At 34.0% G+C, this 14,874-nt stretch overlaps 1 protein-coding gene across 4 annotated transcripts in view; it reads right to left on the bottom strand.

Annotated features, from left to right (window-relative positions):
* Positions 1 to 14,874, bottom strand: part of ADGRV1 (adhesion G protein-coupled receptor V1) — a 317,136-nt gene that overhangs the window by 189,589 nt on the left and 112,673 nt on the right. For all 4 annotated transcript variants that reach the window (XM_054688237.1, XM_037529850.1, XM_054688238.1 and 1 more), the window contains 8 exons: positions 9,805 to 9,935; positions 8,733 to 8,832; positions 7,952 to 8,131; positions 7,151 to 7,314; positions 4,576 to 4,669; positions 2,560 to 2,638; positions 2,315 to 2,453; positions 1,540 to 1,681 (listed from right to left, as the gene is read on the bottom strand). In XM_054688237.1, coding sequence (XP_054544212.1) covers positions 1,540 to 1,681; positions 2,315 to 2,453; positions 2,560 to 2,638; positions 4,576 to 4,669; positions 7,151 to 7,314; positions 7,952 to 8,131; positions 8,733 to 8,832; positions 9,805 to 9,935 — 1,029 coding nt within the window. The remainder of the gene's footprint in view (positions 1 to 1,539; positions 1,682 to 2,314; positions 2,454 to 2,559; positions 2,639 to 4,575; positions 4,670 to 7,150; positions 7,315 to 7,951; positions 8,132 to 8,732; positions 8,833 to 9,804; positions 9,936 to 14,874) is intronic.

Raw genomic sequence — 14,874 nt, 5'->3', positions numbered from 1 at the left:
TGAAAATTACAGTGTAAAGTAAACTTGACTGAGTCCAGCAACACATTTCTTCCATTCACTCATGGTGGTGTGCATGGACTCTGTAATTTGAATCAAAATTATATCAGGACTTAACAGTAAACACACCCTGTTCCTATTATGAAGGATGAGGAAGAATGCTGAGGACCATCTTGTGACATGAAACACTGCCTTAGGATGAAGCCAGTACTCCAAAAGGCAAGGAGAAGAGACAAAACAACAGGATCTTTGGTCAGTGTGACTGGGTTCTATTATTAATTCACATAAGATTCTGAATCAACACATGATATACATTCCTAGAGCCCTTCACATACAACCCTCTATACTCTACAGCAAAATGATTTCATCTCAGACACACAATAGAATTTAAAACAACAGCCACAGTCTAAAGAGAAAATGTTCTGAGTGTGAAATATCAATATAGCAATAAAAGCAAAATTAAGCTCAGGTTACTGGAAGTTCATTCACATTTTCACTACACATCAGACATTTTTAATTGGATTAATTGTTTGATTAACACTGGTTTACATCAATGTATATGATTTAGGGAAATAGGTTTACACCTCTTCAGATGTATGTTATCACACCATGCCTACCACCAAAGTCCACTAGAATTCCTCCACCTTTTGCTATCCACCCCCATTCTACTCCTTTTATAGCCTTAGTTCCGCAACCTGATTAGCATTTGTAGATATGTTAGATATCATAATAACTGGTTTCATTTTAGTCCACATGTAGGTGCAATTATCCATTGCTTATATATGTTAGAAGGAGAAAGACAAATTAGCTTTTTCAACATAAAGGCCAATAACTTAGAAATACAAAGGTTAATGAAAAGAATACCAAGGAACATTCAGCCAGTTGCTAAAATGGTAGGTTAAAGAGTCAGTCAACACTTAGTGTTCTAAATCCATTTCATCTATCTATTACCACAAGGAACTGAATTAAGTGACTTTTAAGAGTGCACCCAGTCCGAAAACCTACAGTTTTGCATGTCCATGAAGCATCCTCACTTTTTTTTTTGTTTTCACTTTTTCTCAGCTGTCAGCATGATGCATAGCAACCAGATAACTAGGATGACTGTCAGTAACAATGTCTTACTGTTCCAAACAAAGAATGTAACTCTATGATCTGCCCAAGGTATCTATACACTTTATATGGAAACATTACAGCAGTTAAATGAAACTAAAACACCACCTTCCCTTCCTTCTATTGCTAAGCAGGAAACTGGAGTATTCAAATCCCAAAGTGAAGACCTTTACAAATTAAATAAACCCTAAAATAACTATAGTTATTATTTCATATTATTTTTGGTACCTACCTAATTGTGTTTTTTATACACAGGTACACATGCAGAGAGGCTAGAAGCACTGTTATACTATTATAAGACTTCAAAATGCTTAACTTAAAATACTTTTTATTCTATGCATAGAAAACCATCAAGACTCTCTAATCCCCTTTTATCTGCCTACATATGCAGCATGAGGAAGAGGGAGTTATTTATAAGAAATTATCAGTTACCTATTGTATTTTCACCCAGCTGTAGTCCAGGAGAAGGATTTGTTAAAATCAGTTGAAATTTTTCATCTCCTTCTGGAATATTATCGTCAAGAATCATGATGTCAACACTTTTGTACCTTTCTCTATCAGCAAAATGAAGAATCTGACCAAAATAGTAAAAGTAGAGAGCATTACATTTATATATACTCTGGATTTTTAAAGGCTATACGAAAAGAAATACAATATAGCTTTTAAGGTTAAGCTAAACTTCCATAGGGATTTTTCCCCTTTTTTGGTATGATTTCTTTGTGTGTAATATGACAATATTAAGTTGAAAAAAGGTTATACAGGAAGGAAAAGTTTGGTTAAGGAATAAAAGGCAAGAAAAGACAAAACAAAAGGTGTTTTAAAATGCTAAAGGTAATTCAATAAATTAAAACAAAGAAATTAAAGAGTTAAAATTTTCAAGAATTAGAAACTTTAGGATGGTCTTACGATACAAATTCTTTGACATGATAAATTGTATTCTCCAGTATTATATTAAAAAGATGATTAATGCATTGAATATCATATTCCTATAAAATAATGAATGGAAGAATACAGAATGTTCCTTAGAAAACCAAAAATTTATTTTTTTACTAAAATAAAGGGAGTTATTCTACCACTTGAATTTCTTCTGCTCTAATTTAATGCATTATTTTAAGATTTATTTACATAGGACCTAAAGCACTGTAACTTTGAAGGAATAATGATCTTTAATTTGTAAAAGTGATCTTTGATGGATCTTGAGGCCCACCATTGGGGTGAAGATGTAATCCAGCCCCAGTTGCGCTTCCAAATTCTGAGCATACACAAACAGGGAAACATGACCAAGAGCCTCTTTGCTCCTGTGGGCTACCAATGTCAAACTTCCTTGGGTTTCATTTACTTTGGATCTGTAATAAAACAGAAGACATTCATTTTTTTTTCCCTTACAAACTTCTAGTTGGTGGTAAAGAATCTGAAACTCAGAAAAGGGCTTGCATGTGACATCAGGCTTACCTGCCGTGCTGCCATTCGATTATGCCTCGCGCACCATCATTGGCATCAATGATAATTTGTGCAGTCAAGCCCTCAGAATCTGAAAGGGCACAGAAAAATATTCTAAGTAAATGCTTGAAAAGAGAACTATTTGATATACATAGAGATGATCACTTTAAGACTGTATAATTCTTAATACAGGGGTATTGACAATATTACTCAAAAGTTGCTGAAGAAAATAGACAAATGCTTGTAACATCTGAACAAGAAAACCTCTTGCTACAAGAACAAGACTGACACAAATTTAATCAACTGAGATCAATATGAAATAAGCTTCTGGAGATTGTGGCTTTGTTTACATTATTTTAATCTATTTCAAGAGGAAAAGAAATGGGAGGTACAGTCAGAAAGAGAAAGAATAAAGAAAGAGAAAGGAGTAGAAGAGAGAAAGGCAGGAAGTATCAAAAAAATACACATGCAAAGAAGAGAAAGATAGGGAAACAATAGAAGATGTAACAGGTGGGAAAGAATGGGGAAAGGTTTGGTGGCATACAGACACGATTCAATAAATGTTTCTTATCTCTTTTTATTTTGTATTCTGTCCACCAAGTCAATATGTTGCCATTATCCACAATTCAGTCTCAAAATATTAACTAAACCTATTGCTTTTTGTTTTTAACATTTTGTCCTTTACCTTTTAAATTTCAGCTGCCTGTGAGGGAAAGCAGTGGGAGGGTACAATTCTGAGTGAAGAGCACATTTCAAGGAAACAATAAAAATCAGGACCTGTATCCATCAGACCAGAGAATACAGAGCAAGAAGTCTCATTCCACCATTTTCATCTTGTAGGACTTTGGGGATGTTACTTAGCTTCCATCTGAGCTCCCTCATTGTGAAATGGGAAGGTGTAAGGAATGACAGTACTAGCATACAAAGCAATTTGAAATAGGAACAAAAGTTAAACTATTCTAATGACCTCTAGTATGAATATGAAAGAAATGTGAAACACTTTCTCAGTTTTCTTTCTGTGAACATAGTTAACTCATGACAATTACTTGCTATAAAAAGTCTAAGTCATTGGAATTATTTATTTTCCAAAAGAACTGAAACTTTTCAAACAATATATTAAAAATAGATTATTCTCTTTAGACAGTTTCAACATAATTATATTGAGTCTCAAAATGAGGAACTCCTATTCCTCAGGTCACAAGTTTGGCATGGCCATAGTTCTCAACTTTTAGCACAAATTAATTTTCTCTCTGCCCAAGGCACCTTCTAACCAAGGGGTAGGGCCAGGCTATGCCAGCAATGATCACCATCACCCGCTATAAAGTTGGGATATCCACAAGTTTCAAAATTTCTCAGTAATAAATGTTCAAACTGCAAAAAGTTATGTTTTAAAAATAAATCTTTTAAGTTAATCTACATTGATTTGTACTGAGGCTCCAATTTTACCTTTAATTCTTTAGTGAATTAAGAGAAAAATACTTTCTGAAGAATTAAGTCTATTTTGGTCTACAAATTCAATTATAAAAAGATATACAATTTAAAAAGCATCACACAGTAATTTCTAAACTTCTTTAAAATATCCTATCAACACTGCAATATAGGGCCTCCCGGTGGCGCAAGGGGTTAAGATGCAACCTCTGAAGCTATCGCCAGTCACTGCAGCACTAGTTCGATCCCTGGCCAGCCAAGGAGCTACCCACATGACATAGCAGACCTCTCCTGGCTCGCCCACTGCTCCCCTCAGCAGTGTATTTCCATTTATCTGCCTGTTCTGTTCCCCACTCTGTCTCTCATGAATCCTCTCACCCACCAGGCCTCTGGCCTGTACCCCAGTTCTTGTATACATAAATAAATAAATCTTAAAAAACTGCAATTTATGATAATCTCTAGATTAAAACAGATCTTAAAAAGCCCATATTTTCACACACAGCTGAAATCAACAAACATCACAATCACTTCTGATTATAACAATGAAGTACCTTTACTTCATTTGAAGTAAAAAGAAAAAAAAATGAAAAGCCATCATACCTAGTCTAGGAGGAAATGAAGTTAGAGGAGCCATGATAAGTTCAACAGAAGTTAAATTCACGAAGAAATATTCTTCTAGTTCTGGTATGTCATCCTGCAGAAATTACATTCATTAAGATCCCTATAATTATGATCTTAAAGTATTTACCTCTCACAAGTTTTTTTTAAATTATCTTATTAATAGAGATGCTTAAATAAGTATAAAGAAAATATAAAATATGAAAAAGCAGAAAAGATTTAAATTTAAAAAACTTAAACAGCATTAAAGTTACACCTGGTAAGGGGATGAGTTAAAAGTTGAATTATAAGACATCACTAATATTACATCACTTTTTACCTAGACCAATAAGTAAACCAATTCTATAACTATACACACCTAACATTTTAATATAGCATGAGCAAAGGATTTAATATTACTTTAACAGTGTTTAGAATGAAAAATAAAATTACATCATGAAAATAAAACAGGATTCACTGTCAAGGAAACCTAATACCAAATTCGATAGTTTGAGGTGACTTATTTAAAGACTTCAATTCTACCATCTTTAATAGAGAAAGTTACGACTTTGGGGGATTGTAGTAATGATTAGAAATAGCATGTGTGGAGTACTTGGTCTTCGAAGAGTGTTTAAGTAGTGATAGCTATTTATGATGGTTAATTTTAATGCTTTATTATTATTCACCAGTCCACATAAAAGACAGGTGCTCAAAACATGGGGACTAGCCAAGCCAGGTCAGGAGTGACCTGCCAGTCATCAATATTTACTTAGAAATACAATTGTAAATTTAATATCAGTACAAACACAGCAACACACACTTCAGTCTTCATTTTATTTAATGGAGTTATATTTCCATGTGAAAAAAAAAATCAGTCTCTAAATTATCTTATGTAATATACAGATCAATGTGAGTTACAGAGCCAGTGGTATAATAGGAACTATTCCCCAGTTACCCTAAATGTTCTCTAGCCCATGCAACTGCTCTCCCCTTACCCAAGCCTGGCTTATTTCTCTCTATCCAAGTCTACTGACAGTTAAAGTCATGATACTCAGGGAAAGGGATACAATGAGCTCGGGAAGAAAAAGTAAAACTGAAAAAAACCCACATTTGTAAAAGAAGACTTTTTAAAGAAAAGAGGGGCAGCTATCTAATTTCTTTTTTTTAAATAATAAATTTTATTTTTATATTCCCCATACAGTTGCAGCCTCCCCATTCTGACCTCAATCCCTCCCCTCCCGCCCCCGCCCCCCTAAAAGTGTCTCTGGTTCATAGTTTTTTGTTGATTTTGATTTTCACTTTCTTATAGTTATTCATTTTCCTGGTCCCTTATTTAAGTTTTCTAGATTCCTGCTATGAGTGAGACCATCCAGTATTTTTCTTTTTCTTTTTGGCTTATTTCTACTTTAAAAAACTAATACCTGAGAAGTAGCCCCTTTACTTTTATTCAGTGATATTAATGGGTTTGTATATATGAAAGATGACTTACCTTAAAGTTTTATCAAATCTTGAATTGTATGTCACATACTGACATAATATCACCTTTATCTTATGGCTTCAGAGCTCTCATAGTATTTTACATTAGCTCACAGTGCATTGTAGCCAGCAAAATAACAGTTACTGACTTCTGATGAAGGATGGTTTACAATATACACAATTTTACAAAGATAAAATGCCTCTGAGAAAATAAAGTCTTTTAAAATAAAACTCCCAAAACATGGCCTCCCCGGTGGCGCAGCAGTTGAGCGCTGGGTTGCGAAGCTGCCCACAGCCTCTGCAGCGCTGGTTCGATCCCCCTGCCGCCTGCTGCTCCCCTCTGCAGTGTACTTCGGTCCTTCTGCCTGCCCTGCTCCCCGCTCTGGCTCTGGTGAATTCTCTCACCCTCCCACGCTTCTGACTGTACCCAGTGCTTGTAAAAATAAATAATAAATAAATAAATAAATAAATAAATAAATAAATAAATCTTTAAAAAAAACAACTCCCAAAACATAGTTACTGAATATTATTTTTCTAAGGCAGGATCCATTTTCTCTTTCTTATCCATACCTTCCCCCGCCAAGTACACTATTTCCATAAATCTCTTGGAAATGTATTTTGGTAGATGAAACATTAAGTCCCAAAATATGAGATTTCATAATATGAAAAGTCATTTAAAATGCAATTTTAGTCACCAATGATTACTTTAACTTTGACCATAAACACATATTATGCCATAGCCTCTAGTGAATTTCTCGCTTTCTCGAATTGAACCAGTGCAAACAACAAAGACACTGACCTACATGGGCTTGCTGGTCCATTAAATTCTTTGGAGTAATCAAAATATTCCTTTGAAATCTCTTAGGCCAAAGGCATTCTTAAGGGTACTGCCCTAAAGAAATTCTCTTTAGCACAAAACATTTTTATAATAAAATACACAACAGTAGACCAGCCCATCTAGATGAGATCCCCATGTGGCTTAAAAAAAAAAAAAAATCACAAAAGGAAATGAGGTAATATAAAGGGACTAGAATATTCACTTTCTACCATCAATGTGGTTATTCAAGTTTAATACATTAAAGCAAAATGACATGAGTTTTACCTCAAGTATAGTAATATTGATGGAAGCTGCCGTGTCCCCTTCTTCCAAAATCAGAGAGCCAACTACTGGGACAAAGTCAACATATGGCTCAGCTAAGCTTCCTTCTGTTTGGTTCTTTAAACTCCACATTCCAGGAACTGTGGTATATGTGACATTGACAGCTCCTAATTGAATCAGTTAGGAAAAGAGTTTATGATTAAACTTTTAAAGTATCTCATGAACATTTTGCCTTTCCTAAAAAAGCACCAATAGTAGCTTGTACAAGTGAACCCATGTGCTTGCCTCTCATATATCCTTGGCCTTGATCATGTGACGTTTCACTCTGGACAAGGCATACTGCTCTGCCTTAGACTGAGTTTTGCTGTATGACTAGCTTAGGATAATAGTACAAGGGAATGATGATGATGATGATGATGTACTAGTTCTGAGTCTACACTTCAGGGGTCTGATATGATTTTTGCTTGTTTTAATGTGCCTATATTTGTCTCGGGGGAAGGATGAGAGGCCTTGTGTGTATAGTGTCACTCTTGACCAAGTCCAGCATTGGATAGAAGAAACACAGCCAGCATATTATTTTAAGCTGCTGAGACATTTTGGCTGCTTATTACACAGCATTTTGTGACAATGACAATTCTTTTCATCTTTTCAACATAAAGAAGTTACAAGTCTGGTCACTAATTACTAAACAGTAAGTTTCACATTCTGTCCTTGACTTATTATAGCTATGGCCTTCATACAGACAAGTCAAATATTTAAAAAGCACCTGCTGGAAAATTCCATTCATTCTAGAGTAACACAGACCTAGAGATCCAAATTCTCTGTTGATGAAAAGCTGGAATGTTAGGTTAGCCTCTTGGAGTAAAACAAGTCTTGATGAAAGGGCAAAATTTAAAACTCCATGTGGTTCATCACTTGCTTCTACCGTCAAGACAGATGCATATCCTTGAGCATCAAGCAGAGCTTGTCCTGCTGGTGGAATTCCTAAAAATGGCAGGGACCAAAAGAAAAGGAACAGTGCTTTGTCATGAACTTCTAAATACTTATAACACATGCTGAAACATTAAAATAATCATAAATTGTCCCATTTTTTCACTTCTGTCATAGTAATCTTCAAGTTGACAAAACACCTATATTTAAGGTTTTTTTTTTTCCCATAGATAGCAATCAAGAATTTTTTCACTTGACTTGTAACTGTCACTTGCTATTCTGGTCATCTGAATTAAAGAAATTGAATAGAAACTGAGGAAAGTAACCAGATAATTCTCTCAAAAATTATTACATTTGAATTATGCATATAACTGTTTCAGAATCCAAATTGGTCTACTAGTATAAAAATTTCAGAAAAAGTTCTACTTTTGGAAATTATTTTATTCCATAAGAAAATAGTTGTAAAAATATTAGATGTTTTCTCTGAGTTCAGAAAGACTCTGAGCTCATTTTTTTAATCTAAGATTTTCATGGGGCAATTTTTAAAGTACTATTTTTTTTAATTTGCATGCATCTAATAGTTAGATACAGAGAGCAACTTTAAATTTTCTGAAAATAATACACTAGAAATATTTAAAATTGAATTCTGAATTACCATGTGTTCGGACATCATACAGAATGACTTGGTATATTTCTTTCTCCTCAGGAATGTTGTCATCCAACAAATGCACAAATATTGTTTGATTCAATGACCCCTACATGTCAAACAAAAAGAAATTCATGAACACAAACTATCTCCTGCTTTTATCGGCTTTATCAATTGGTCACAAATACATATTCATTTAAAACAAAAGTTGTATATAGCTTAAAATTTTAAAACCAGTGACTCATGGGAAAGGAGGTTAAAGTAAATAGGAGTTAATTCTGGAAGATTTTTTAATGAATGTAGGTCTTATCCAATAAGCAATGCGAACTACTGAAAATTTTAGACAAAGCAGTGAGTTGGGAGCATTTCCATGGTAGTGGTGAACAGGAAAAACGAGCAGGGAAAAGATGACCAGTGTTGCAGGGAAGCTAGTTATAAGAAGCCGGAAGTAGAATTCAATGTAGACAGTTCTAAGGGCTAGGAAAAAGGCTACAGCAGTAGAAATGCAGAAAAAAAGAATTAACATCACCAAAAAAGAACTCATACTAAGTGAGTGAGAAGGAGAGAGAAGAGGATAGTTACTATAACATGCTGCTTTTATAGTTATTTGTCACCAAATCATCTTTCAAAGTATCAAAAAGAGCCTCTAAATGGAAGCTAACAAATATAGTAGATGTACACAGGCCATGAAAAGACATTTGTTTTTAGAGATTCATTTGCTGTTGTTGTGCATGGAAAGTTCTAACATAGTAAAGAGCAAGGGAAGAGGGACACGCACAATCCATCAGCTTCAGAATGACACAGTTGTCACCAACAGTGGGCGGCCAGTAGAGGGGCAAGACAATTTCACTCAAATACAAATTCAACATTTTCTGTTTACTTAAAGATCTAATGAAGCACATATGGAAAAACAAACCCCTTCCTGGAGTCTTAGAAATTCTTCATTTAAACAATGTTCTTCCTTCAGCTTTCTATGCAAGTGTCTTTCCCATCACTCTCCCTTAATCCTTGTTACATAGTCTACCCTCACATACATCATTTCCTTTGATATTTGCGGTAAAGTTTTTCTTTGTGGTATTACCTCAGGAAAGAAGAGTTGTCCAGTAAAGTTATCAAAATTGAGTTTGAGATCTTGCCCAACAATTTTCCAATTAACAGTAATATTTCCTCGACCAGGAGGTGTTCTTATCACATGGAATTGCAAAATGTCCCCTGCAAATGAAAAACAGATTGAGTAAATGTTCAATGGAAAATGTACTTAACATACAAACTCAACAAAACCCAAATCCCAAACATGCAATCATTGCATAGTACCTTTTCCAAGAACAAACATTACAGAACTATTATGTTTTGAATTTTCTAGAAACTTTATACATGCTTATTTATTAACACAGGGATCTCACTTCTAAATAATTCCATTTAGCAGAACTTCAGGAAGTTCAGTATGTAAAAGTTATAAAAGCACATGCTAAAATGAGAAATACAAACTTTGATACACTCCAAAACATGCACCAGAACTTAAATGTTCTGTAAATTCAAGAAAATAATGAAGTACTCGTGGTCAAAATCAGTAATAAAGTAATAACACAAGTTCTTCCTTCACTTCTCAAAAGGACACAAATTCCTTACACTGATATACAATGTGATTTTACACAATGCACATAAAAAATGCTTGCCAATACCTGAAAATCACATTTCTTTAGATTGTAACTTACTTATGCCATCAATGATTTTGTTTTACAAAAAGAAATACAAAGGAAAGGCGTCAAATCTGTATCAACCTCTGTTACTTAAACAAAGTTACAGTGATCTTCATGTAATACTTAGCAAAACTGAGGGACAGCCCAATAGCCACTTCTTTTAAATTGCTCAAGTGGAAAGTTAGCTCCCAAGGAGTATTGCTAATAGCCGTGTTCGTGGCTGCTGAAAATTTGCTCCATAATGAATGTGACGATGAATATAATTAAGGTTATGTATACTAGTGACCTATATCACTAAAAAAAATTATGACAAGTGAAATGATTCTGAAAAGGCTTTAAAAAAACACATCCTTATCTATAGCACAGATACAGGTTTGAAATCCATGTATATGCATTAGAAATGTCACTATACTAAGTTATCCAAAAAAGTAAATACTCTGACACTTCCTGAAAAAGTGGAATAGTAAAATAAACAGCCTTTTCAAATGTTAAGATACCATAATTTTATCTCTGAAGATAATACAACTAAACAAGCATGACTAAAAAAAGGTTTCTTAAGTTATCATTGACTAATTTTCAAATTACATTCATTTCAATAACTGAAAAAAAAAACAATTTTCATACTAAATTTAAACACATGAAACTTTAATAGAATGAATTATTCTGGGACAGTGGTGAATATAAGAAGGCAAAATCACCAGAAAGTCTTTTAAATATGATTTCTTTAAACACTTCAACATTCAATGTATATATTTTTGTAACTGTGTCAATACCAAACAATTCCAGTCACCATTACACATTAGTAGACTATGTCCTGCTTTTCTTTTTTTTCAAAAAGACATAGGGGCTGCTAGTTAGGAATCAGATCAGGTTAGAATATTAGTGAAAGACTGTGTGCAATCAGCCAAAATGGCTAGCATAGAATTTAAGATTAGTTCATATGGATAGCTCATATGAGTGAAGTATTGATGCTACTACAAAACCTTGGAGTGTCTCTATTGTACACCATGTAGAATAGCTTATAGAACTGGTTTGTGTTGAACAACAAGAGTTATTACTGAAAAACAGTGCCTCAGAGGTGTTAAGCTATATCAACCACAGTGTTTTCTGGTGTCACAATAAAAAGGTTTATAGAGTCATGGTTTTCAAATTTTTTTAAATCATAACCTAATAATACTTCAAAAAGTATGGCAGTTTGATTAAGGGCTAAAAATGCAAAGGGAATACAAGTAGCAAGAAGACAAAAAATAAATCAATGAAAAAATAAAAAATCCATGTTCAAGGTAAACTTGTAAGTACAATAAAAAAAAATATGGTGGCAAGATTATACACAGATTTGGGAATAGCCACATCATTAAAAGGTCAGATAGCTCAGGAAAGAAAAATTAAAAACCCTCCTACAAATTCACTGCATGTTAAATATTCAAAGTCTAAAACCACATAACAATATCTTTGAAATATTTAACAAGTTCCTGTGGAAGTAACTTGCAATAACATATTGCAAAACACACAATTTGCAACAACATACACACAAATACACATTAATAAAAGGTAGAGTATTCCTTAAATGCATATTCTTATAAGCTTATTGCAAATCATGCTCAATGCATGGTGTGAAAATTTTCCTAATAATGAAAGAAAGGCATTAACTTTGCCTATTTAAGGCAGACTCCCATGAACCAAGTCCATTTAAAATGCCACAGTTACATCTCACATCAATAAAGAGTCCAAGAACAGTCATAAGAACAGGAAAACTTAGTACTTAGCCTTCTAAATACAAGGGGAAGGACAGACAAAAAAATACTGGACACAGGTTATGATTTTCACAATATACATTTCAGAAAGCACTACACTGCCTTCGAGTTTTTGCCCAAGATGAATGCGTAAGAACTTGCAGCACAAGTTCGATCCCTAGCCTGGGAGTTACCCACATGGCACAGCAGACCTCTCCTGCCTCGCCTGCTGCTCCCCTCAGCAGTGCATTTCAATAGATTTGCCTGTTCTGCTCCCCACCCTGTCTCTGGTGAATCCTCTCAAACCCCCACACCTCTGGCCTGTACCCCAGTTCCTGTATGCATAAATAAATAAATCTTTTAAAAAAGACCTGCAGTGTTCACCAGAAGCTGGTGATACATTTCATTGCAAAGCAGTTCTATCACACAGGGTCTAGAACTGGCAGATAAGGAATAAGAAAGTAAGATGCTTTAAATCACCCTAAAGAGTTTTGTCAACTTATTCCCAACACAAGCCAAGTTTCTTTTTACAATGGTTAAGTGCCAACTATAAGGTACATAAAAATAAGAAAAAACTAAAGTACAAAAAACATTTTAATAGAGACATGTATATAAGTATACATGTATACATATACTATCCAAATTGATTGCCCTCTATGATAAATGGAAAATGTTTTTAAAAATAACTATAGGACTATACATAATGTAGGACACAAACCTTGAATATGAAGAATTAAGGGAAAAATTGGAGTGCTTCTCAGATAGCAATTCTATATGATTTTTAAAAGAATCACATTTCTTTTTCAAATCTTTGCCTGAAAATGATGCAGTCTTTGAGAAAGGGAAAAAAAATTAAATCCATTGAACATGGTATGATGATTATGATGCTACTGTTAGGTGACTGCAAAATATCTAACATGGATTTATAAAGGGCACATTTATGCACTTTGCAACCACAGTGAAAATCTATTTTCCCATATTTTAAAATTCTGCCCATTACATTTGAAAGAAAGTAATATTTATCACTGGGGCTCTGCCCAATTGCTCTAGGACAAAATCAGGGAAATACAATTCTACAAAATTAAATATATTGCTAAATACTAAGACAATTCCTCCCTGTGGATCAAAGAAAACATTCTAGAAATGTTAGTTCAGCATATCTACTCTTTACATCTATTCACATAAATAAACCTCCAACACTAGACCAAAAGCAATCCTAACACTGCTAAAAACCCACATGACATGACTTCCTTATGGTTTGTTTAGTGGTTATCTTTGTAGAATCACCACAAAGTTATCATGGTGATAGTTATCATTAATTCATTAATTCCCTTTAGTAAGCTTACTCTCAACACACTATGCAATTTTCATGGTAATATAAAGAATACACATAAAATACTGAATTCTCAAGGTTAAATATATTTTTGAAAAAAAGAAAATTAACAGACATTAAGAAAAGGCCTAAGCATAAAAAGTAAAATGACCCCTAAATTTATTAAAGGTAAAAATTTAAGGGGCACTTGGGCAATAAAGTAATTCATTGTTTTCTTTCCTGTACCAAACACATTGTTACAGATTACTCTGCTAATGCAAATTTTTTTTTTACCAATAATACATTTAGATCATTTGTTTTAATTACTATCAACAGTTTTTTCTCTGTTATCCTGCAGATACTTAGTTGTTGAAAATTATAAAGATGACAATCTGGTTTCCAAGTTAAGTTTGCCCAGCACAGGTACCAAAGCCTGCAGCTTCTCCAAAATGATGTGGTACCCAGTTGATAAGCTTAGGTCTCTTCAAAACCCTCTAACCCATCAGTACCATCACTGTCTGACTCACAGGATACACTTCCATGACACTGATTACTTTACAGTTAAAATCCCTTAAGTTTGATCCAGGACACCTGAATTCTTTTGTATTCTTAAAAATATTCCATCGTATTACTGAAAGTCACATACCTATTCTATTGCTAAGTTCCCCTTTAAATCTATTCCTACTTGATTCATGATCTTATTCATACCCTCCATACCACCACTGTTTTATTCTTGTCTTCTATGTTATTTTCTTTCCTGTATTTCATCAACAAAAACACAAATCCAAAATATTCCTATTTAATCTGTTCTTACCAATTGTTCTTTTTCCTTGCTCTCATAGCCAACAGGCAGATTATCTCTTAAGGCAGTGTTTTCAAGGTTAATGAAGTGAAGAACTGGTCTTTGTTTGTTTTGTTTGCCCTAATCTATCCTAGAAGGACATTTTCATAAAATGCTTAATTAGAGAAGTTAGGTAGCAAATTTTTAAAACCACACAGGTGAAATATGTCTATAGAGATCACTTGGATATCAGAGCAAAATGGAATTATAAAATTTCTAGAAAAAGTTATTTCAATTTCTGAGTTTATCTATACAAGCCAGTAGCATCAATATGAGGACCATACTTTGTGGGGCACTGCCTATAGGCTTCTATATCCTGTCCTTCTGTCAACCTTAGACATTTGCTTCGAATCCCAAGTTCTTCTTTTAAAATTCTCTACAGTTACTACTATTTCCCTTTGTTCATATGGGAATCTAATCTCAATGGCTCTCCCTGTCAGTGTAAGACATATGGATTACTTTCTTAGGGTAAGTAATGAAGTCACACTTTAACCCCAGTCACTTCCCACCTCTGTGGCAGAGACTCCGCTCAGGTTTTCCCTTCCCATCACCTTGTCCTGGAGTT

This window comes from Talpa occidentalis, unplaced genomic scaffold (assembly GCF_014898055.3).
Source record: "Talpa occidentalis isolate TD23 unplaced genomic scaffold, MPIMG_talOcc4v2.1 talOcc4.6, whole genome shotgun sequence".
Lineage (NCBI taxonomy): Eukaryota > Metazoa > Chordata > Mammalia > Eulipotyphla > Talpidae > Talpa > Talpa occidentalis.
This window is presented reverse-complemented; position numbering and strand designations above follow the sequence as displayed.